We start from the raw sequence: 25,461 nt of genomic DNA, 5'->3' as shown, positions 1-25,461 counted from the left end.
TGCAAGTAGTGTTGGCTACTTTCCCCACCTTTTCCTCGGTTATCTTGGTCACATTAGTCACAGCTGGCTTCGAGTCCGCTAACTCCGATGCCAGGATCACCTGTGGCTCTTCTATGGCCTGATTCTTGTCTTGGGTTCAGCTCACTGAGTTCTGAAACTTAGCGTTTAGAGCCTGCTTATGCTCTGCAGTTTCTACTGCTGGCCGTCCTGAACTGTAATCTCTGTCTCCGAAGGCTGCTGAAGTCATGCACTTGCTTTTTCAGATCTCCACTGAAGTGTTTAATCTCACAGAACAATTCTCCACAGGGAGAAAATATAAGGAAGAAGTCAATGGGAATTTGAGAACTGAAAAATGCAGCACTGGGAATAAAAACACTGGGTGGGCTCAGCAGCTCAAAGAGGACAGGAAAAGAGTCAGTGGCCTTGAAGACGCATCAACGGAAGTTATTCACTCTGAATAACAAAGCGTAAGGAAAGAAAAAAAAAAAAAAAGGAACAAAACCTCATGGACCAGTGGGGCAAGATCAAAAGATCTAACATCTGGGACCGAAGACCCAGAAGTAGAAGAGCAAACACATACTTAAATAATGGCTCAAACCTTCGCAAATTTGGGAAATGATACACGTTTACAGATTCGGAAAGCTCAGCAAATCCAAAACAGGTAAACTTGAAGTAAATTATGCCTAAACACATCAAAAGCAAACTGCTGAAAACAAAGCATAAGAGGAAAGACATCTTCAAAGTAACCAGAGGAAAGCAACATTACACACAGAACGATAATCCAAAAGAGAGCTAATATTTTATCAGATGCTATGGAGACCAGAACACATCTTTAAAGCACAGTAAGAGAAAGGTTGTCAACCCCGAATGCCATATCCAGTGAAAATGGCCTTCAGGGGCAAAGGCAAAAAACAATACATTTCAGGTAAGGGAAAGCTAAGAAAATATGCCACAAAATACCTGCTCCCCCCCTGCCCAAGAACAACCAAAGCCAGTTCTTCAGGTCAAAGGAAAAAAAATAGCAGAGGGAAGTTCAGACGCTTAGCAATGAATGAAGAGTACTAGAACTGGTAAAAAATAAGAAAGTAAACACAGGAGTTTACGCTCTTAAATTCTTCAAAGATACATATCACAACTTAAAGCAAAGATTATTACACTGACTCGTGGGGCTTTCAATACAAATATAATTCACGTAACAACTGTAACATAAAGGGCAGAGAGCTCTGTATCATCGTTGAATGAATTAGTACACTATTAACACTTAGTAGACCTTAAAGGGTTAAGTGTATTGTAACCTCTCGATGAAACCACCAAAAAACAATTCAAAAAAAAAAGAAAGAAAGAAAAGAGACAGAGAGAGAAAGAAAGGGGAAGGAGAGACAGAACACCAACCACTAAGGTAAGAATGAAACAGAAGTTATCACCATGGATCCTATATATATATTAAAAGAATAATATAAGAGTATAAACAACTTTATGGGAACAAATTTGACAGCTCAGCTAACAGAATTCTGGGTATGGGAAGCAAATTATCAAGTTTACAAAAGAAGAAATAAAAAACCTGAACAGCTTTGTATCTATTAGTAGTTGAGTCAATTACCAAAATTCTTTTCAAAATTAAAACTTTGGGCCTTGATAATTTCACTAGTGAATTCTATCAAACACCCAAGGAAAAATTAAAACCAATTTTATACAAACTCCATCAGAAAACAGAGGAATTAAGAGGAAGTGGTAATACTACACATTTCATTTTATAAGGCCCACAACTGTAATATGAAACTTAAAAGTCCCAAAAATGACAAAAAAGGAAATTATAGGCCAATTTCACTGTGAATAGAGATGCAAAAGTCCCTTTAAAAACTAGCCAAGAATCCAACAATAGAGAAAAGGATAATATATCATCATCAAGTAGAGTTTATCCCCAAAATACGAGATTGATTTAGCGTTTAAAAACCCAAGGTAATTTGGGGTGCCTGGTTGGCCCGCTTGGCTGAGCATCCGACTTCAGCTCAGGTCATGATCTCTTGGTTCATGAGTTCGAGCCCCGCGTCAGGCTCGCCGCATGTCAGCGCAGAGCCTGCTTTGGATCCTCTGTCCCCCTCTCCCGCTGCCCCTCCCCCACTCGTGCTTTTTCACTTAAAAATAAACATTAAAAAAAATAACAATAATTAAAAATAAAAAAAATACAGTGGCTAAACAGGATAAAGAGTAAGCAAACATCATTTCTATATATGAAGAAAGAACATTTGACAAAATTCAATAGTCATTCATAAAAACCCTCAGCGGACTAGATATAGGAGGCAACTTCTGCAATTTGATAAAGGGCACCCACATAAAATCTCTTGGTAACATCATGCCGAATGGTTAAAGATCCAGCTGTTTCCCCCTAAAATCTGTAAAATGACAAGGGTGACTGCTCCCGTCACTTTTATTCAATTGGAAGTGTTTCGTTACACTACAGGTCCTAGACTTTGCAACCAGACGTAAGAAATAAAAGGCATAAACACCGAATAGAAAGAAGTAATCTTGTTGTACCTAAAGAGGATATAATGGCTTATGTAGAAAACCCTATTAAATCGAAAAAACAACTCTAGAACAAATACAAGGTGAATATATAAAAATCAACGGTAATTGACAACAGTGAAATTCTAGGAAGTAAGATTAAAAATTATAATTCCATTTATAATAATGCCAAAAACCATAATATGCCCAGAAATAAATTGAACATAAGACCTCCTTTAACTCTACACTTAACACTACCAAAATTACATGGAAAAAAGTAAAGATTAAATAAATGGAGTGGTAGACAATGTTCAGAGATCAGAAAATTGTTAGGATAATTAACACAATTCTAACAAAAATTCCAGCAGGCTTAAAAAAAAAAAAAAAATTCCAGCGGGCTTTTTATGTAAATGGATAAACTGATTCTAAACTTTATAATCAAAATGCAAAGGGCCTAGATTGGTCAAAGCAATTAAAAAAGAACAAAGTTGAAAAACTTAACCTACCTTATTTCGAAAATTACTATAATGTCACAGTGATAAAGACAGTTTGGAATTGCCAAAATGATAAACGTGTAAATCAGTGGAACAGAATAGGGAGTCAAGAAATAAACACATACATATATGGACATTTTTTTTAAGATGCTAAGGCAATTCAATAAGGAAGTTTTCGACGAATAGTGCTGGAATAATTGAATATTCAGATGGGAAAAATCATATAAAATGATTTCATTCATATAATTCATTCATATAATTGAAGTGGACCACAGACCTAACTGTAAAACCTACAACTAAAATTTCCAGAAGAAAACACAGCAAAAAGTCTTTGTAATTTTGGGGTAGACAATGGATTCTTGGAACAAACAAGCATAAACAATAAAAGAAAAAAATGGTAAGTGGAACCTCATCAAGATTTAAAACTGCTCTGCAAAATAAAATAATCTTTCACCATTAAATAAGTGAAAGATAAGCCACAGACTCAAAGAAAACATTCATAAAATGTATATCTGACAAAGGAGTAGTACTGAGCGTATAAAGAACTCTTGCATCTCAATAAGATGACGACAACCACCCATTTAAATATCTGAAAACAGGGGCGCCTGAGTGGCTCAGTCGGTTGGGCATCCGACTTTTGGTTTCAGCTCAAGTCATGATCTCTCGGTTGTGGGATCAAGCCCCACATCCAGCTCTGCACTGTCAGCGCAGTGGATTCTCCCTTGGAATTCTCCCTCCCTCTCTCTCTGCCCCTTCCCTGTTTGCACGGGCACGTGCTCTCTCAAAATGAATACGTAAACTGAAAAAATCTGAAAACAGACTTCATCAAATAAGAGATAAGGATGGGCAGTAAACAGAGAGATGTTCAACATCCCTAGATATCAGGGATATACAATTTGAAATCACAATGAGACACGATTATATACCCGCCCTATCGAGCTGAGAGGATATGGGGTAATTGAAGCTCTCCACCACAGCCGATGGGGACGTAAGATGGTACAGCAACCTTGTAAAACTGTGTTTTGTTTTGTTTTAAATTAAGCAAGCCCTACCATCCAATCCAGCCATTCCATTCCTAGGTATTTCTGCAAAAGAAGACTTCTTCGTAGGCCCACCCAGAGACGTCTTCATAAATGGTCACAGCAGCTTTATTTCTAATATCCCCAAACTGGAAGTAACCCAAGTACTCATAAGAGGTGGATAAACACGGGGCGCCTGGGTATGTCAGTCAGGTAAGCATCCGATCCTTAATTTCAGCTCAGGTCATAATCTCATGGTTCATGAGATCAAGACCTGTGTTGGGTTCTGCATTGACAACATGGAGCCTGTTTGGAATATTCTCTCTCTCTCTCTCTCTCTCTCTCTCTCTCTCTCTCTGCCCCTCCCCTGCTCACACGCTCGCTCCCTCTCTCTCTCTCTCTCTCTCTCAAAAGAAATAAACACTTCTTTTTAAAAGGGGTTTCTAATTTAAAATAAAAAGAGGTTGATAAACAAACTGTGGTAGGTCTGGAATGTGGACTACTACTCAGAGATAAACAGGAATGAACGACTGAGAACATACAGCAGCGCGGATAAATGTCAAAACAATTATGCTGGTAAAAAGAGGCAGGAACAGAAAACATATGTAAACAAACTTCTGTCAATTCTAGCTGCTAGCTATTTATAGATAGAAACTAGATGAACGGTTTTGGGGGAGCGGAGTAGAACGTATGGCTTTCCAAGGGGCCCGGGGAAGCGCCTGAGGGAATGGAAATGGCTGGCATTTTGATTGTGGTGATGTTTTCATCAAACTGTACCCTTTCAATATATCCAGTTAATTGTACGTCAATCATACTTCAATAAAGTAGTTGATTTTGAAAGGTTCTCAGATGTAGTTTGCGTTCTAGTTCACAACAGAGATTTCAAAAAATCGGGAAATGATTTATTGGGTTGCATAACAAAGCACAGCTAACACTGGTCAGAAAGAAGTGTGTGTGTGCCCACGTGCAAACAACGTACCATTTCCATAAGTAGTAGTTCTTCTCTTTCTTTCTCTTGATCCAACAAATCTTTTTCATAAAACTTTTTCTGAAACTAAGTTTAAAATGAAGTTACGAAACACTACGATGAGTTCCTGCCAATTTTTATATTCTTTGAGCATAAGGTAAAGCCTGGGCTTACCGCATCCATGGACATTTCCATCCTGTCCAGCTCTAACACGGTCTAAAAGCAAAGTTGTGAAAAATTATTCGACAGTAATTAAATTAAGCCAAACAATCGTCTCTCCAAAAGACTCCTTTTCCAGAGGGAGGTTCAAAGAGGAGACTTCTCCATTCTATGGGAAGGCTACATTAGAAAACCTCTCAGATTCTTCCCAATTTTACATGGTACTTTTAACCAACCTCCTAATGCCAGGCTCCATTTACGCTGCTTGGAAAAGACTTTAACCTTAAAGAGAGCAAGTCTAGAGGGACACGTTGGATGCTAAACACACACAAATTAGCGAACTTCTAATAACCCCAGGGCCACTCTTCTCTGAATCTTCAGAAATACAAGATAATTTTTGAATTTTTTAAAAGAACTTTTAGCTAAATATATATGAAGCAAACTGTCGTTTGGGTTAAAATCCTTAGTTCCTTTCCGTAGAAATGTTTGATCATTATGACATTCTAACCATTAAGGAAGACTTCGCCCTGAAAGTATTTCTCAATTTAGCATTTCTCTTTCAGAACACATTAGTCTGAAACAAATCATTTTAATCAAACAGCGGTCCCGCTGACCCAGCATTCTGACTCTGACAGAGGACTGTACTTCTCACTATGATGGTCCAGATAAAAGTCTATTTATACAGACTCATGCCCAAAGCCAGTGTTGCACACAGAATATTTATTTGAAGATTTTTATGCTGAAATTCAGGAAGATATTGTAATTTATGCCATGAAATTATCCCTTTTAAATAAAATTGCTTCCCACCTTAAAAACTGACTAGCATAAGCCATGCCATTTTTATCCCGAAGCTTTGTAGAAGAAGCTTCCTCGGTGGTTCCCTTTCCAAGCCCTCAGTTTGATAAGCAGTATACTATAGAATTTTCATGGGATCGACTGACTTCCTCATGTAACACACACTTACAGTAAGCTCTAGTCTTGTAGATTAGTAATCCATTAATTCAATCATTTTTGTCCCTATTTATGGGGTTAGTTTATCTTTTGAGTTAATAAATTCTGCCAAGAAAGTCACTCATGCTCTTATGTTTATTATTGTGAAAGTTAACTCTGTTGCCTAAACTTCTGTAATTAAATGGTAAGGACAGAAATATCTGGTAGAAACAAATACATATAATACATACATACACGTATATACGTATACTATATGTAATATGCTTTTAGATTTAGGTGGGCGTACAGACCCTGGGTATTTCTGGTTAGTTTAGCTGGTAAAAGAGGAACTCACACTTCAATAAAACAAGAGCATACTAATTAATACTAAATTATCAAATCACTGTATTAAAAAGTTCCTCATGTGACATCTGGCAATGATCTCTAAGAAAAAAAAACAGAAAAAGAAAATCAAAGGATTCTTTTTTTCCCCTCACCATCAATGCTAAGTTAAAAGGCATTAATAAATTAATTCCTCTCAGTATAAAGAAATGCTCAGGAACTATGTATCCTGAAGTTCACACTCAGACTGAGAGTAACCACTTAAATTTGACTTAATCTTACAAAAATATGAGTTATGCGTTCAGCAGAAAGTTTTGAAAGACCACAAAGTATTTTCAGGCATGACTTCACTAACCCCAAATTTTTGCTGTTTTCATTTTGTAACATCGGCAAACAATCCATGTGAGCCCATGCTAAAAACAAAAGAAACAAACAAACCCATAAGACATGATGTCATATTCCTGAAAAAAGAATGCACTCGGGGTAAGAGATCCGTATTCCAGCCCCGGCTCAGCCACTTGCTAATATGATCCCTAGCAGACATTTACTAGCTCTAGGCCTAGAGTTTCTGCAAAATCAATCAGATCTTGACGGCCCTTCCAGGGCTAAATTTCTATGAAGTGTGACTTTCCCAGTTGGATTATAATCACTTATAAATCAAGTCTGGTGGATGAACAGTATTTATGAAGCACCTCAAATGGGCCAAGCTCTCTCATGGTGCTTATATTACTAGTAATACAAGTTGAATGTCTAACTGCCCCATGAAAGGAACTTTACCAGCCGTAGCACACATCAGCCAAGTCCGTTACCAACACTACTCTAGCAACGCTATGTTACCATATTGCTATCGTGTCAAGCTAAAACACGGAAGCTACGATGGACACTGTCTTCACGCAAGAAACGCCACTGGCGCGGCAAGAGCGATACTTACTCTTTTTACAATAGCCAGAACATCTTTATCTTTTTCTTGACAGAGGAGTTTCCTCACACACATTTCTAACTGCTGAAGCAGATGCTTATCTGCAGGGATCTTCAGAGTAGATTTCACTTTGGGCAACAAGTAGCAAAGTTTCATTCTGTAATAAATTAAATAGTACTTACTTTTGAATGAGTTCAATAACTAAGAATAACAGTAACGCGAAATGGAAAGAAAATTCAAACTTCGGAGAGCCTGGGAATTTAGCCTATAGCAAATGCTTACGGGGTGGCTGTTAGGAGTCAAGCATTCGTTATTCTGGGTGCTGAGACACACAGTGAAAAAGACCAACCAAATTCTTTGCTCTCCTGGAGCTCACCCTGTAGTACCGGGTAAGGAAGAAAGAATAAGGAAACAAAGTATCTGTCAGAGAGTGGTAAGTGCCATGGACAAAACTAAAGCAGGAAAAGAAAAGGGAGTATCAGAGGCGGGGCGTTAGTTTTAAAAGACGAGGTCATAGAGAGTTTCAGCGAAAGTTTCGCTGAAGAGATAATATTTAATCAAAGACTTATTAAAGAAAATTAGGGAGTAAGTAACGTGAACATCCAGAGAAGAGCATGATGGACAGGAGCCTGCCGTATGTGCAAATGACCTATAGGGGGAGCCTGACTTGGGTGTTACCCCAAATTGGCAAATTGACCCAAACTGGCAAATAGGCTATAGTGGGTAGAGCTGAGCAAAGGTGAGATCATCAGGAGACCTCAAAGTGGCAACAGGAGGCCAGCTCGTGCAGGGCCTTGGAGGCCACTGCTCCAAGACTAGCTTTCACTTTGGACACCGTAAGAAGCTGTGGAGAGTTTTACACAGAGGAGGGAAGTGATCGGGCTTAACATGATGGAAGAAGGATCACCTGACTAGTGGTGTGAGAGCAGACTGTAGAGGGTCGAGGACAGAAGGGAAACAACAGAGGAGGCTCTAGCAGTCATTCAGGCAGGAGACGGCGGCCGCCTGAACCAGAGTGGTAGCAGTCAGCAGCGAGAAGTGTTTGGATTCAACGTATTTTGCAAGCAGCAGTGTGTGCTGAGGATCTGTGGTGGGGTGGCAGGAAGGAGGTAAGGTTTTGATCCAAGCAGGTGGCAAGAGGAGACGGTTATGTGCACGGATGGAGAAGACCTCAGAAGAAGCAAGGGCAGGCGTGGGTGCGGGACACGGCGGGGATTTACTTTCGGGCAGACCGAGTCTGAGGCGCTTGCTGGACAAGCCACGGAAATGCTAAGTGGGCAGCTAGCTCAACGCGTCTCCTGTACAGGAAGGACACCCGTGCTGGAGACATACAGTCAGGAAACTTCAGCACACAGATGACATGCAAGCCAGGAGACTGGAGAGCTCGCCAAAGCCATGGAGTGCAGTCTGAGAAGAAAAGGCAAAAGGACAGAGCCTAGGCGCCATCCCAGTCTACACCGCGCGGATAAGGCAGCAACACACAGACGGAAGAACGCCAGAGAGGTGAGAGGCGATCCGGGGCAGCACAGAAAACCTTGCCGGGAAGAGGCAGTGCAGAAAGTGCTCTGCTTTGCTAAGCTACTAGTCTAGTGCTCTGCCGGGGCTGCTTTTACAGAGCGATGCCAGGCAGTTGCCTACGTTTGGGCTGCTGTATTCATCCATTCCTCTGAGTGCTCTCCAGATACTATTTTTTTTACTTCTATGCCAAACCCGGGACAACCAAGTCCCATTCCTAGAGTTTCTAGGCCAACCTGTCCGCTGAGCCCGCAGTCGAGGATTCTCCACATACAAAAAGTCTGCTTTCTATTCAGGTGAAAAGGCGAAGGAGGCTCTTCCTCTAGAATATTCAGCTCCATTCATAGCAATAATGGTCTCGAACTCATTTGAGCTCACCATGGATCCTGGTGATGCTTTCTCTCAGTTAAGGGGCCCCAGTTACCCCAAAGAGAATCATTTGCATTTCTGGCAAAGGGGAAGGCTCCGTTGAATACCAACGGTCTTTCCAGCCTCTACATTGTCTAGGCTCCGTGAATGCAAGTTTTAAACATTGACGTAAGGAAAAACAAAAACAATCAACAGTCTATGCACACTTCATTCTTCATAACTCAAGGCAAGTCTCGAAAACATATATTCAACAAAAGCTACAGAAGTGGTGATTTAACTCTGAGAATCCTGGGTCCGTGAGATCATAAAGATTTTATGATTAGGTATCACACGCCCTTCCTGGTAAGCTAAATTCTTCATGTACATTATCTCAGGTATTTACCCCTTGGAACCCCCTATGAATTAGGTGCTAAGGAAATCCATGTGCAGAGAGATTATGTAACTTGCCCAAAGACACACAGGTAGTATAGAGCTGGAAATCAGCTCAGGCAGTGTGGCTCCAGAAACCCGTCCTAAGTGCACGATCCCACCACTCTTGCCTGTGACGGCTTTCGTTCTATCTACACATCTCTGCAGAGCTGGGCAAATGCTTTCGTCTCCAAAAGCCAATTAGTATATGGTATTGCTGGACCCGTTTGTTTGACTGGTGATTACCCAGGCAGAAGAGTGGAAACCAAAACAAATTGCTATGCAATGATCTCTTACCCCCAAAATAACCAAAATTCACAGAGCAATGTTCAATTAATCTTCATTTGGTTTTTGAATTGACAGGTTGCTTTCTCTTAGGGTCAACTCTATGCTTTCAGTCTCGTTGACCTGGGTTAGAGATGATTTCGTTTCCTTTCAGGTTTGTGTTTTTGTTTTAAAGTTTTTTTATTTATTTGAGAAAGAGAGCGAGAGAGAGAGCAGGAGGGGGCAGAGAGAGGGAGAGACAGAATCCGAAGCAGGCTCCTCGTGAGCACAGAGCACAACGCAAGGCTCAAACTCGTGAACTGTGACATCACGACCTGAGTCAAGATCAAGAGTCAGGGGGTGCCTGGGTGGCTCAGTCAGTTAAATGTCCAACTTCGGCTCAGGTCATGATCTCGCGGTTTGTGGGTTTGAGCCCCGTGTCGGGATCTGTGCTGACAGCGTGGAGTCTGGAGCCTGCTTAGAATTCTGTGTCTCCCTGGGGTGCCTGGGTGGCTCAGTAGGTTAAGCATCCGACTTTGGCTCAGGTCATGATCTCACAGTCCATGAGTTCGAGCCCTGCGTCGGGCTCTGTGCTGACAGCTCAGAGCCTGGAACCTGCTTCACATTCTGGGTCTCCCTCTTTCTCTCTGCCCCTCCCCCACTCACACTCTGTCTCTCTCTCTCCCCCAAGAATAAAAACATTAAAGAAAAAGAATAAAAACATTAAAGAATGTTGGAGAAAAAAAAAAGAGAGAGAGAGAGAGAGAGAGAGATGCTTAACTGACTGAGCCACCGAGGTGCCCCTCGTTGCCGTTCAAATAATTTTTGTCAACTGCTTGATAAGTAAGTGACAATTCATCACAGTGGGAGCTGCTTTTCTAGGGCCACAACTTCGATTTGCAACATGTTTGCAACGTAGATAGGTTCATTAGTTACTTAGCACAGATAGGATGCACAAAATACTGAAGCCAACGCAGTGGCATTTTCTGTATTTTCTTACACTAAAAATATAAAACAAAAACCAATCTCTTGATTGCCTCTAAAAATGGACAGATCTTTGCCCAAGCCAACTTGGAATTATTTTTTCTTTAGTCTTAGAAGATCCATAAATTATGAATATCTGCTCAAATCCTGATGCCAATGTGTGTATCCAAGCGGCAGGAGAAGCCTGCCAGGCTGGCTTTGACTGCTGCTCTCTCAACCCAATAAACAAAAGACCCGAGACACTGTGAAAAGCTTCCAAGTCTTACTGAGGCTCATCAACTAAGACTACTAGGAATTTCAAAGTAAGTATACATTATTTACTTGTTTTCTGATTGACTATGAAAAAGATTTTGCATGTTCTTTATAGTTGGTAAGTAGATAAATTATAGTAGATAAATTTAAACATACAATTTTTTCAAGTATTTCCTTGGATTGGTAGCATACCTCACATTTGCCACTGGATCGTGCGTCAGTTCAATAGCAGGTAGAAAGAAGTATTTACAGAAAAATGATTTGGAGAAGATCTCTATAATAAATTCACAGGTATCCAAAAATCGAAGTCTATTCCAATAGCTTTTTCCTTGGCCCAGTTCTAGAAACAACAACAAAAAAAGATAAGTTTAATCTTTCCTACATGAAATTATATGTGACAAAATTAGACACGCAAAACCCGTGACAAGTTTTTTTATATCCACAATTTGCTTAGCAAATACAAGAGATAAGAGAAAAAAAATCATATATACTAAAGATCTGTGGACTCCCAAAAAAAAGGACATCTCAAAACATCTCAAAAACCAGAAAAAATGTATTAAACATTGCATTCTATTCCATAAGCATTTATTTTTTTTTTAAAGAGTTTAGACTTTTTTTTTTTAATTTTTTTTTTTTTTTTTAACGTTTATTTTTGAGACAGAGAGAGACAGAGCATGAACGGGGGAGGGTCACAGAGAGAAGGAGACACAGAATCCGAAACAGGCTCCAGGCTCTGAGCTGTCAGCACAGAGCCCGACGCGGAGCTTGAACCCACGGACCGTGAGATCATGACCTGAGCTGAAGTCGGACGCTTAACCGACTGAGCCACCCAGGCGCCCCCCATAAGCATTTATTAAGTACTAAATAACTATATCTACTATTTTTTGATCACCCATTACGTGCTAAGTACTCTATACGTATTATCACATTTAATCCCAAAAAACAATCCAATGGGGGAAGTATAGATTTATCCTCCTGAGAGGAGGTTCAGAGGTTAAAGTCACAGAGCTGGTAGGCGTAGTGCTGGAATGCAAATCAAAGTCTGTGTAACTTCGAACTCTGAACTTATATTTGACCAATCAAATTAGTGGTTTTCTTCATTTCCATAGAAATGCTCTGAAGTGGTTAAAGTCATATGTAAACACTGTATTATTGACAATAATTCAGGTAAACATTTAAAGGATTGTTTTCTCCCTTATTCCACAAATGTTCAAAAGCAAAATTCTTAATATTTAAAGCCAAGTGGAATCTCCTTTCAAAATAAAACTGATTCTAAATGTGAGGTCGTACCCCTGAAAAATGAAAATTAAATTAAAACAGAGTCAAAAAGAGAAAGTTTAAAGTATATGGAGCATAATTTTTCTTAAATGGAATTTGATACACTCTTAATTTTTTGAAAAATGGTGATCCAACTTAAAATGGTGAAGTCCAATAACCAGAAAATCCCATTACCTACTACCTACGCTGGATAACAGAGTTCAATAAAAGCATTAAGACACTATGGTCAAAACAAGTATACAATAATTAAAAATTCACTAAGTATATACAAGTATGTGACACTCTTTCTAGAATTAACACATTAACTAAAGGTTTCTGTCTCAATTTAGCCCTTAGCAAATTAAAAAAAACTTGCATTTGTTAACTGATTTCATTTTTTAAAACATTATGAACCACATAGGCTTACCAGATTCATAGTCATGTATGCATCAACTCTATTCAAGGGAACTAAAAAAAATCCTCGCATTCTGCTAATATTTAATATAAAAACATAAAATGCTACATTCATGGAGACTCAACTCGTATTTTAGTTCCAAATGCTATTTCATCAGGGTAGAAACTGGACTTTCACCATAAAGAAACATTATTTTAATTTTTCAAGTGTAGAAACCCACTAAAAAAGACCCAGAGTAATTATTACTTTTGTTCATCACAGAATAATCCTATCTTAAAGATTTCTAAAACAACCCCCAAAAATTAACCTAGAAAACTCAAATAGAAACACACTCCAGATACTTACCAACATCAGCCTAACTATTCATGGCAAAATGATACATGCAGTAAGTCAGAACTAACTAAGGCCACTTTGCTTACTTTCTGTTTTTCAAAATGAGAGGCAATGATTACTTACGTTCAATTAATTTTTGAATGACCTCATGTCTCTGTTCTTGTTTACGATTATAACGTAGAAAAATGCATAGCGTTCGTGAAGCTGCCTTTTGGACAGGTAAGACATTCTTAAAGAAATAAGAAAGACAATTAAACCAATATAATAATACACTTTGGCTCCACAAATCAATTTTCAATTGCGGCTAAAAGTAAGAGCAGTGTTGGGGCGCCCGGGTGGCTCAGTCGGTTAAGCGTGCAACTTCAGCTCAGGTCATGATCTTGCGGTTCGTGGGTTCAAGCCCCGCATCGGGCACTGTGCTCACAGCTCGGAGCCTGGAGCCTGCTTTGGATTCTGTGTCTCCCTCTCTCTCTGCCCCTGCCCCCTCGTACTCTGTCTCTCTCTCAAAAATAAACATTAAAAAAAAAAAAAAAAAGTAAGAACAGTGTGGTCCACCTCTCAAATCACTGTGGAAGTGCCCTCATAATTTAATGTCAATACCACTCAGGCATATCAACTAATGTATCATATTACAAAGTTAATTCTGTTTGGCACAGTTTCCAAATCATCCAAATCTGCTTTACAGGATGACTCTCATTTCTTTGCCACTTCATCTTAAGTGACATTCTCCCCAAATACCTCTCGGCCACCCATTCTCTTAGCCATTCCCTGGACCTTGTCACTCATTTATTCAGCAAATGCTTGCAAGAACATACCCTGTGTCAGGTACATCATCAAAAATGTGCCACTTCTAAAATATAAATTTAGAGATCCCATGATCAGATATACTTTGCAATCCTTCTGGCTTGCTTCTGACTCTTCGAACTCAATGTCATCACTGAGATCCCTGGTCCACACACAGATGAAACTTAGAATCAAAGGGACACCATGTCCATAACTCTTACTAATGTTCTATACTCCTCTGTCCTTTGAATTTGTCACACCGCTGGGCAGAATTCATTAATTTTAAATGAATTCAATCATCTGTCTTTACTGGGTTTGGGTTCCAACTACGTATTAGAGAAAAATCTCTCAACCAGATCTATTATGCCCAGCATAAAATTCACGTACACCATCTTGGCTTACGTATCAATACTATAGTATTTAAATATTAAAGATTCAGACTATTACAGTGGGGATCCTTGAAATTCAAGTAGAATAAAACCGCACACTGCTGCCTTTCTGGATCCTTAAATATTTTTCACAACAAAAGTAGGGGAAAAAAAGCTTATGTCATTGCTCAAAACCTTCCAAAGACTTCCCCCGTTTCAGAGAATACAACCTAGATTCCACATCATGGCCCTCAAAGTGTGCGGTGCTGTGGACCCAGCCACCCCTCTACCTCACGTCTCTACCACTTTCTACAATGGTTTCCGTCCTCACGCAACCACACTATTCCCTTTGCCTGGACCACTTGTCCTTCAGACATCCACAGAGTAACTCCAGTACTTTGTTCAAGCCTCTGCATGAAGCACACTTGATCAGAGAGGACTTTTTCCTGACCGCTCTCTCCACAACAGATCCTACTACCCTCGGTCACATTCCTCGCCCTCTACCCTGCTTTCCCGGTCTTCACTATACCTTTCGTCCCTGACATACTATATACGTATGTTTGTTTACCGCCTGTCTCCAACAGAATCTAAGGTTCCGTGATAATAAGTTCCTTATCTCTTTTGTTTGCTGCTGTATCTTGGTACCCAGAATAGTGCTTGGCACATAGTAAGCTCTCAATTAATTTTGCTGAAGGAATGAATACTATGACCATTAGTATGGAATTAAAAATACAAATTCTTTCTTTTCTCCAGAGAACACTGACACAGAATAACGTGTCCTCTTTGATCATGGAAAACGTGCTATAATAATCACGTATCTCCTTTTAAGTGTGGAGTTACTGTCTTGTAAAAGAAAATAGTAAAACGAATCTCTCAGGCTTCCAAGTAGTTTGTTCATACTCTTTGTTGCAACTCGTCTCTCCTTCCTGATAAGAGAAGCTAAAACTATGGAATAATTATGTATTCTTGGCTTTGGAAACACAACATGCCTACTGAATAATCAGATTGAGGTCAACAATTAAGATCAAACTTCACAGCACTCATCGGCCCCTGTTAATAGATTTACTCAGCCTGTCTTATTATCCACCTCGCCGCCACCACTGTAGAACGCAGGCTCTGTTAAGAGCAGGACTCTGTCTTATTCACTCCTTTATCCCTAACTCTTGGAACAGGGCCTGACACATAGCAGGCACTCAAATAAGTAATTTCTGAATAAAATAATTGATAAATTCTGCTCAATTTGATGTGAAATTTCCTATGCGGCACACTCACGCGTTGTCCTCTGGTAAGGAGTCATTGTTGCCAAAATCATTTCTTAAGACTGTTACGTCTATAACATAACCTTCATCTTCTAGGCTTTGCTTTGATGAATGAAATTAACTTGTAGAAGAGGTAGTTCATGAAATGTCTATTTTTTTTTTTTTAACTTAAGTTGAAAATGACACCGACCATGTTATTTTTCTTTTTAATCTTTGAGGCTAAAACGGATTTGGGGTTTCTGAGACGGCTATTAGATTTCATTATCTCCCTTTTATTGAGAACAATGAGAACATAAAGCACTTTCTTTAGCAGCTTCTAAAACTTATACGTCATATGGAAATTTCTTATACTTCAAAAATGGTAGGAAGACATCATATTAAATGTACATATTAAATGTACATTGAACCGGGGGTTCAGCAGACCTCTCTGGAAATTTTTGTAACAAAGGTCAACAACTCACTCTCTGGGGTATTTGGGTACAAATCTTTTTTTTTTCCTGCTTTTGACTCTAATGTTAAGGCTATCCATCATAGGCCACCATGTTTTTAATATAAGCTTTATCTGTTACATAGCCATCTTTCAGAGGTACTTTAAAAGAAAAAGTAACTCCTCTAAGATTGAGAGGCTTACAAGATGCCTTGGCAACACGGCATAGTTGAGGCAGGCTCTGAGGCCATGACACATATAAGGTATATTATCAGAGCAGAAGGTACTTAGCAGTCAAGATCACAGTCTCCTGCCGACCTGCCTCTTGAGAAGAACTACATCAAGTTTGAAGTGAGTCTGTTCACACTCTCCTTGGCGACATACGGACAAAGGGTAAGTGAAGGTACCACCTGTTCATTCTTCATTCCAGCTATACAGACAATGCTCAAAAACAAGCATGAGCGGAAAAGCACAGAGAAACTTAAGTTCCCCCTTCAGAGACCTGGCAAAAGAACATCCTTCTAGGACAAAATGGAATAAATGAAGTTTGTCGTACTACTTTGAGAATGTGAAGAATCTGGTAACCCCAAAATCAGGTGAGAGTTCAAAAGCATTAGATAAAAGGTACCGGGCTCACATTTGTCATCACGATCGTGAACATTCTTTGCAAGAAACGATAATAAATCTGATCACTGGATATGATGTGTGGCAGACAGGCATATTTCTGCAGTAGCTTCTCATGAGTTCTCCATTTTAAGGAGGCCGCAGCTCGCTGCTCGGCGGCTGTGAGTGCCGGAATCAAGTCAGGCAGAGATGACAACTGAAAAAGAAAGCCCATCAGAGGATGGATGATAATAAATCCACCACAGCATTCCAGCGAATTCTTCAGTCTTACAACACACTGGGGAGAGGGACATTCTCGCTCACTTCACAACTTAGGCTCTCGGTTGTCACAGGGAGACCGTTATCTGGCAAATTCAAGTCAGTATGTTTTAAAAATTCCATGAGTAAAATGAACAGTTACTGGAAACGAAATTCTGAAATAGAGAATGGGACTCACAATCCCTCTGACAAAAGTAAAATTTGTTCTACTTCACTGTTGGAAAATTGTGACCTTCCAAATTCCTTCTCTCCTGTCCTCACCAGATGCTGTTCTTGGAATAATAATTAATGCTAATAAAAACTGAAAATGTGAACGTAACCTCCAAGGGCAGTAAGAATCATGGTAATACAAGAATTGGAGAGGAAATTCAGGCTGTTGAAGCTCCAAGAGACATTTACTAAGCACTTGTTAATATGGGGCAGACACTACTTTAAATATTTTCCATACGTTCTCTCCTTGTTCCCTACAACAACTCTGCGGAGTGAGATCGTATTTATAACATTCAGGAACTTCTTTGATACAGGACGTTTACCTTATTTTCTTGAACACTGCTTTCTCCACCGGTAGACATAAGTTCAAGGATTTCTGGAAGATGATCTATGAGAGCATCTAGTACCTTTTAATAGAGATATTAGTTACTTTTATGGCAATTACTGTTTTTCTAGTCTTGGATTAGTTTCATACGTCCATCTCTGTATCTGTCTCTCGATACTGTTCAAATAGTCTAGATCGGAGACAGCCACTTCTACACAACCAACATGCTGAAAACCTGCCTCTCGACTTTTAAAAAGCAATTGAAGTTAGAGAACACCCTCTGCAACGACTAAATATTGAGGAGTTGAGCTTTGACAAGCCCGTACTCATTTGAGTGAACAGGATATACTGAATGCATCATCAACATAAAGTACTGCAAAGTTTCCACAAGTATACTCCCCAAACAATGCTAAGAGAAAAAGAGATAACATTGAATGTACGATTCCGATTGTGGAAAATAAAAACCTCTTCACAGAAAAAAGTAGGAAATTTTTAAACTACAACAAAACAGTAACAGCGGCTGGAACTAAAGGTATTCTTTTGTCTGTCTACTTTTTGGCATTTCCTAAATTTTCCTTAATAAGCAAATATATGTACGTATTTTAAAAACCTAGTAATTGTTTTTAAAGATCTCAATTTCCAGTCTATGATACAATGGTACATTGTCTTAACACTTTTGGGGATTGCCAGCTAAAAGAATTCATGCAATTCTTAAGAAGGAGGCAGGGAAAGGGCATTGAAATATTCAGACTTAACATAAAAGAAGTAAAAACCAAGGAGTAAGAAGATATTACCTCCAGTGATTCATCTTGTAATAATGTTATCAGTTCTTTATGTATTAAATATACTCCAGAATTCAGAAGTTTAGAGACCTAAAATGCAGCGATAAAGTCTCTCAGATTTAAAACTACTAGACATCTAAAGGTTATAATAATAATTTTACAAAATACATCCCTGTTAGATACTTCTTCTGAAATGAGACTAGGTTACAACATACATATAAAAATTAGATTTCTAGAGAAATTAATTGCATACAAAACCAGCTTTTTAGTCTCCTTTATGACACTCTGGAGTGTGGACACGTGAGAATCGGCAAGTAAGTGCCCACATGGGCGCAGCAAATGTAGGATTTATCAGAGTCATAATTTCCGTATCATAAGCAATAAGCCCATGGATGCCTCCAGCTCATATTTTAAAGTCTTACAGCGGCCAACGAGGTCTCCCAGGATAGTGCAGGCACATGAGCATTCGCCCTGGCTCAGCACCTCCTAAAGAGGGCAAGTTCTAGGGAAGGTCTGTGTGACACGGACAGAGGGGAGTCCCAAGCAAGCAAGACATCAAAGACTTTTCCCATCAAAGACTTTGATCAGCACAAAAGGAGCTGGAAGGGTCTAAGCTAAACTCCCCTGTGAACAGGTTTGGGTTTTTTTCCTCCTCCAGACAAAAACAGAACTCACAATGATAAATCCACCAGCTTCTACTTTTCTTTCTTTCTTTCTTTTTCTTTCTTTCTTTCTTTCTTTCTTTCTTTCTTTCTTTCTTTCTTTCTTTCTTTCTATGTATTGGGCTTCTGGGTAAGATTTCAATGGGCAGGAGGGGGTGGGGGAAGTATTTTAAAAACCTCTGCTCTACAGGGTTGTTTCTGACTCGTTCAGAATATTTTCAAAATACTATTTTTCTGAAAAACAAGAATAAAGTTAGGATATAGGAAAGTAATTATCAGAATTTAACAACAACCCTGTGAGGAAAACTTAAACTCACCAGCGGATTTTCACTGCTCAAAAGGACAAACCCAGACTAACAATTCATTTTTGGAATAGAGTATCGTGAACAGCCTACCTACATGGTATGACTGAGGGAACATGGCAACTAGCCACCCAGCAAATAGCTAGATCAACAACTGCCAGACTCACTCCTACCAGTGAAATATTTTTATGTACCCATTTCAAGATGTTTCTCTCTCTGGCGCTAACATGTGATGTCCACTACAAAACACAAATAACGATGAAATTTTAAAGGGATAAAGATAAAAATAAGTAAAAGCTCTAACATTACATAAACATTGCGTTCTCAGACACAAACCTCATGAAACCATCTCTGGTTTCTAATAACTACAAGCATGCACGGTAACCAAGACTAAATAAATGCTCACTTAAGGCGCACTGGAGACAGAGATTTCACTCAGCCGGCCAGTGCCCTCTGTCCCGTCCCATCCTCCAAAACATACTGTGCAACACTGGAAGTATTTTAATTAGTTACACCATTGAAAGACAATATTTCCTAGATTTTGCACAATGAACGTTTCGTCACCCCAGAAAAAGTGTTATTCAAAAGAATACTATCACCCAACAATCAAGAGTCTCAAGCAACATAATCATGATGCTACAGATTCCTCGTGTGCTTATAGCTAATCAAACAATGCTCTGATGTAGGAACCCAGTGCAAGGAAGGGGCTGAAATATTCTCACTGAGAGTAAGAATATTTAGATACCTCTTGTGAAGACAGGAAATATTTTATTGTGCCATTTACAAAGAGACATTTATATTTGGAAGTTGACAACTTACAGTTTATACGTGCTTACTGCCACTATGTAAGCATACACGTGCTTCCTGGGATCACCCAAGACACGTATCCAGATTTCAACCTCTAGGGTTAAGAAGTCAATTACATCCATCGGAAACGTTTAAATTCACTTTTGCTTCTTCCACTCAAGAGAGTTATAACAGCTGAACCTAACAGGTATGTTCATAAAACGTGATCCATTTGCACGAAAAGCAATAAATAACCTGTCACTCGATTTTCCGTTTACTCTCAAGTTCTTGAGTTTAGATGCAAAGTTAAATATTAATATCGTAAGGCATATAAAACCTGGTTTTACTTCCAAACCAAAGATACCCGTATTCACACCACAATGTCTGGCTTAAAGTCGGCACTTAATAGAGGTACGCTGAATGAATGGATCAATAAATGGTAAATGAATATAATGTGCTTATGTAAATGACTTCTGTCAACATACTAAAAAGAGAATTATGGAAATTTTAAAATAACAGTTAGGACTCAAATATGAAAGTGATATGGAGCCCATATCATATAATAAATCTTTATAAACAGAAGCGTACACAATATCCAAAACTCATCTAGCATACATAGGTGGAATTAACAAACGTCAAATGCTAACACTTCTTCACACTTACTTCATAAAAGCAAATGGCAATAGTGTATCTGACTGGTACTTCGGGGTCATGACAAAGGCAGAAGAATGTAGAATAGAGTTCCATGTGGAAGTTTTTAGGATCAACAAAAACAATCATGGCCTGGTGGAGGTGGAAGGGAGAAGATGAGTGGGAAGGAGAGAAAAACGTGCATCAATACCTAATATTACAATCATTTCATTTCAATTGAAATCATGTCCTCTACATAATAATTCAGGTGGAAATCACATTTGGAAGATCCAAATGCATGCAGATGGCTCTACTTTACACACAAAGTTAAATATAAGTTATACTAATATTACTCAGGACCTACTGTCTACACCACACGTAAGGCTAAGCAGCAGGGTCATAAATGGCCATGGTTTTTAATGCTATCTATTCAGATATTTTAAAGTTATCATCAAAACCTTTTGTCAGTACAAATACATAATCTATTACCGGAAAGTTATAAGCACAGTTCTTCCGTACTGAAATATATTTCTTCTCCTGCTCTAGGATTTGGGGTGGAATCTGATTTTCATTGTGTCCGTTTTCTTGTTGCAAACCCAGCGTACACAGTTTCTTATAAAACTCCAAAAATCTCAAGTGTTGATCTGGAGTAAGAATTCCTAAAACAAATGTAAAACCTTTGTTCAACATTTTCACTGAAAACAAAAATAGAGAGAGAAAAGCAAAATACAACACTTACGTAACGGGAACCAAATACTCAAGTAAACCGTTAAAGACCATAAATAAAAGCAACAGTGAGGAAAGAGTACCTCTTATGGAGAAATTCAATGGGTCTATTGTTTCACCTTATGTTGATTTTAATAACACTTTAATTTTAACAGTATAAACTATGCAATGCAGGAATGACGACTGAATGTCTGCAGCACGTATCACACTACAGACCACCGACGAGTCACTACAATAATAATATGTAAGGACCATTACTGCAATTTACTTCTGGTAAATATTCTAAAATTGCCTGCAGAAAAGACATGTGTGTGTATCTGCAGAGAAAAGAGTTTAAAAACTCAACCTAAAAGATGGCAAAGTAAACTCTAAATATTTCTGATCCAAAGACTCGTTCCACATTAATAAATGATCTTAGAGAGCTAGGAACTCATCATATACTGCAAACCTTATTTTCAACGGCCAATTAAAAGTCTATAATATACCTGCTGAAAAATGTTTTAGTATAGCAGATGGCTATAACTTAATTTATGATTACATTATTATAGGAAGCTAAGAACCGAGTAATATGTTCAAAATGCCAGGTTATGAGTATTATTCTAAATTCTAAGCTGAACTGCTCACATGATATATTAATTACCCAACAAATAGTTAATAAGTGTATACTTGCTATGCACCAATAGTTAATATAACTACATCATATGCCAACCGATACCATATTTTATATGAATATAAACTATTCAGAGATTTAAAGGGCCATGACTACTTCTTTCGGTCACTGTTCTTTCAAATAGGTTCTGTTAGGGAAAAAGTCATTCTTAAATGTGCTCTAGATTATGCTACCAAAAATCTAAGACTTCTTAAGATTTTACACCCTTAAAGGATAGGTTTCACAACTGAGGAGCTGCAGTCAAGTGGCTGAGGCAGAAGACAAAGGGAAAAAATTATCCACAATCTTGAAATTCTCAGGGTCTATCATACCATAGAGTCCATGGCATAGTTTTCCTAAATGGAGAGATAAGGAAATAAGAATGGATTCGTCCGCTTTGAAAGATTTTTCACAAAATGATTTCACTAAGGGAAGGATAGTTTGACTTCTGTCATCTGGAAAACAAAACAAAACAAAACAGACTTTAGATCTAGTTGCCCACGCTGCACATGGAGAAATGCATACATACAGATTCCAGAAAGGAAAGTCGCCGGGTTGGCCACACGGCCACGGAACACGTCGGCAAGCCCTGGTCGCGGAAGTAGCAAGAAGAGGGCTGAGATCGGCAAAACCTTTTCACGCCAGGCTCAGGGGCTCGGACTCGTGGACGGCCACCGGGACCACATGTCAAGAGTGCTTACAGGCTAAAGAGCTTTGAGGACTGAGGCTTGGAGGCCGAATAACTACAGAACCCCAACACCGCGGACGTGAACGGAGGACCAGCAGGCTCAGGCCGCAGGTCTCACGTGTTAGCGCGTAACTCACGCCAGGGGGCAGCTTTTTCTGACTGAAATTGTTAGCTTATAATATGTCCTGTTTATTGAATTTCTCCACTTTTACTTATATGGCACTTCCTTAAGAAGTTCATTGATATTGTGGGGGCGTCTGGGCGACTCAGATGGCTGAGCATCCGACTTCGGCTCAGGTCACGATCTCACGGTTTGTGAGTTCGAGCCCGGCATCAGGCTCTGTGCTGACAGCTCAGAGCCTGGAGCCGGCTTCGGATTCCGTGTCTCCCTCTCTCTCTGCCCCTCCCCTGCTCGCGCTCTGTCTCTGTCTCAACAATAAACATTAAAAAAAACTTTTTTTTAAGAAGTTAATCCATATTTTAAGTGTGTCTGCTTAGATTATAAATTTCTCATATATCCCACCGACATTTACATCTTGATTCTAAATACTCTGAATTTCCCATAATTCTCTTAAACTGTCAGAAAGGAATCGCTATTAAGGGTCTGACAAGACTAAGCAAAATGCTGCAACAGGTTTATTGGTATTATTATGACTGTTACTATCATTACGTTTCAGGACCACATCTACCATTTTAACTAAATGACATTTATTAGACATTCACTGTTTTCCGTACAGAACACGCATTATCCTAAGTAGAAGTAGAGGGATGAGAATAAACGGTCTGAACTTGAGAAACTCACACCAGCAAAGAAGCCAAACACAAAAACTATCACAAGACGACGTGATCGCTATTCTCATAGTTGGTATAAGGCGCGGGTCTGCAATTTTTGTAAACGTTCTAGGCCTCACAGTGTATCTGTCGTAACGACTCTGCTGCTAGGGCCCAAAATCAGCTGCAGACAATACAGAGCCACGTGGGCATGGCTAGGTTCCAATAAACTTTATTTACATAAGCAGGCAGCAGCAGGATCTGGCCTGCAGACCACAGTTGGTGTACCCCAGGCATAAGACATTTACAGAGATAATCAGAGAGGAGACTGTATTTGCAATGAGCACTGAAGGAAGTTGGTTAGGAGGAAAACAGAAGGGAGAAAACACAGGGAGAAAAATGAATATGCAGAAAGGCTGGAGGTGTGAGCGAATTTCACGTGCTAAGGGAATGACAAGTGGTACTGGAATGATATTCCCTGAAGGAATGGCAGGGAAAACCGTGAACATAGGTTACGCCCAGATCTGTTCACAACCGAGTTGTGGACAGTGAGGGGAGAGAGCAAGGAGGGGGCCAAGGCTCCTAGACTGAATGCCCAGGGGTGCCTCATCATTAGGACAAGGAGATTCACTCACTCATCTATTTTCATGTATTATAGTTCTTACTCCTCTGGCTCATCATATAGGCTGAATGATTATTCTGGAACAATCATACATAATTATTGGCCACACTGCAATAATCTTTAAGAGGCTCTCCTAGTTCAGGGTAAAATGTTGTTAATCCAAGTAAACATAATCCTATAATTTACACAATAGAGTTTCGCACCCAAGTACTTGACATTTACTCCTCCAAATTTTACCACAAAATGGTTAATGTTTACTGATAAATTAATCTCCAGCATTCGTCAAAAGTCTAGTCATATACTCACAGAGGAGCTAATTGTCTCTGTGATGTCTTTGTGATTTGACTGGCACAACACGAAGAAATACCTCCTTACCCATTCCACTCAAACACCTCATCCCAAAGTTTTCCTCCCCACGGCCATGAGATTTCTAGCATTAAAATATTAAGGAAGGAATATTACTGCTTTAGTCAACATCTTTCCTAGAGTCAATTAGTTAAACAAGTTAAAGGCTAATTACCAAACCAATTCTTATCTCCCCACACAAGGCAGTTAAACATGGATGAGCGAAAAGAGAGAGGCATGGAACATGCAGTAACACAGGATGCCAGGAAGGTAAAAGCAGCCACAGAGAAGGTGCCACAAGAGAAAGAACCAGAAAGAGACAGAGAGGAAGGGAGGCTTAATGTTCATCATAAAACAACATAAGGAATTCTATCCCTTATCTTTCTTCACTCCCTATCAGTTACAAAACCGGGGAAAACACTGCTTTCAGAAGCAAAGGTGTGTCCGCGGGAAGATTTACCTGTGTCAAACACGTCAAGCAGATTAACCAAAGTTTCGAAAGCAGCAAGCCGCACACTGCTGCCTTCATCCCTGGAGAGTTCTATTAGCTCAGGGAGCACCACGCTTTTTGTAAGTTCTGTCCTGCACAAGAAGCAATAGAAGAAAATAAATCAATTCAATGAATTATAGCAAGAACTTATGAAGTGAAAGTCACGGGGCCAGGTACTGCAGAGAACAGGAAAAATCATAAAGATCCGGCTCCTGCTCTCCAGAAGCTTGCAATCTGGCTGGAAAGCATGATATAAACATAAGAAACATTAACTGTAATTGTCTAATTACTTAAATCAATTCTACTTCCACCAGGATAATATTATTACCTGCAGAGATCTTAATGACTAGAAGTTTATATTAAACTTTATATACTGTAAAAGTTTTCCATCTTAAGCAACATCAGCAAATGATCTGGACTAGCCAGAAAAACCTAACAGTAGCAACCACAGATACCTTAACAAAATCTTTTTATCTAGATTTCAAGGGCTGCATTATTTTTTCATTCACCTAAAATACAACATTACAGTAACTAATTCCTACATAGAAGAATGATACAGGACACTAGACGCTCTCTCTGAAAGAATGAAACACAATACCCATGCTTTCAGGGCATATACAACATT

General features: G+C 39.3%; 1 protein-coding gene across 7 annotated transcripts in view; it reads right to left on the bottom strand.

Moving 5' to 3' along the window:
• Positions 1–25,461, bottom strand: part of PPP4R4 (protein phosphatase 4 regulatory subunit 4) — a 108,308-nt gene that overhangs the window by 17,451 nt on the left and 65,396 nt on the right. For 6 of the 7 annotated variants that reach the window (XR_009606553.3, XM_060620653.3, XM_060620652.3 and 3 more), the window contains 12 exons: positions 24,807–24,928; positions 22,253–22,375; positions 21,035–21,204; positions 20,579–20,698; positions 18,178–18,255; positions 17,382–17,465; positions 16,604–16,786; positions 13,253–13,358; positions 11,317–11,464; positions 7,345–7,489; positions 5,157–5,198; positions 4,995–5,069 (listed from right to left, as the gene is read on the bottom strand). Coding sequence is in view for 6 of the 7 variants with exons in the window: in XM_060620653.3 (XP_060476636.1) it covers positions 4,995–5,069; positions 5,157–5,198; positions 7,345–7,489; positions 11,317–11,464; positions 13,253–13,358; positions 16,604–16,786; positions 17,382–17,465; positions 18,178–18,255; positions 20,579–20,698; positions 21,035–21,204; positions 22,253–22,375; positions 24,807–24,928 (1,396 nt within the window). In the remaining variant the exon portion in view is untranslated. The remainder of the gene's footprint in view (positions 1–4,994; positions 5,070–5,156; positions 5,199–7,344; positions 7,490–11,316; positions 11,465–13,252; positions 13,359–16,603; positions 16,787–17,381; positions 17,466–18,177; positions 18,256–20,578; positions 20,699–21,034; positions 21,205–22,252; positions 22,376–24,806; positions 24,929–25,461) is intronic. The other variant, XM_060620654.3, reaches the window with a different exon arrangement.

Source organism: Panthera onca, chromosome B3 (assembly GCF_046562875.1).
Source record: "Panthera onca isolate mPanOnc1 chromosome B3, mPanOnc1 haplotype 2, whole genome shotgun sequence".
NCBI classification, from domain to species: domain Eukaryota; kingdom Metazoa; phylum Chordata; class Mammalia; order Carnivora; family Felidae; genus Panthera; species Panthera onca.
This window is presented reverse-complemented; position numbering and strand designations above follow the sequence as displayed.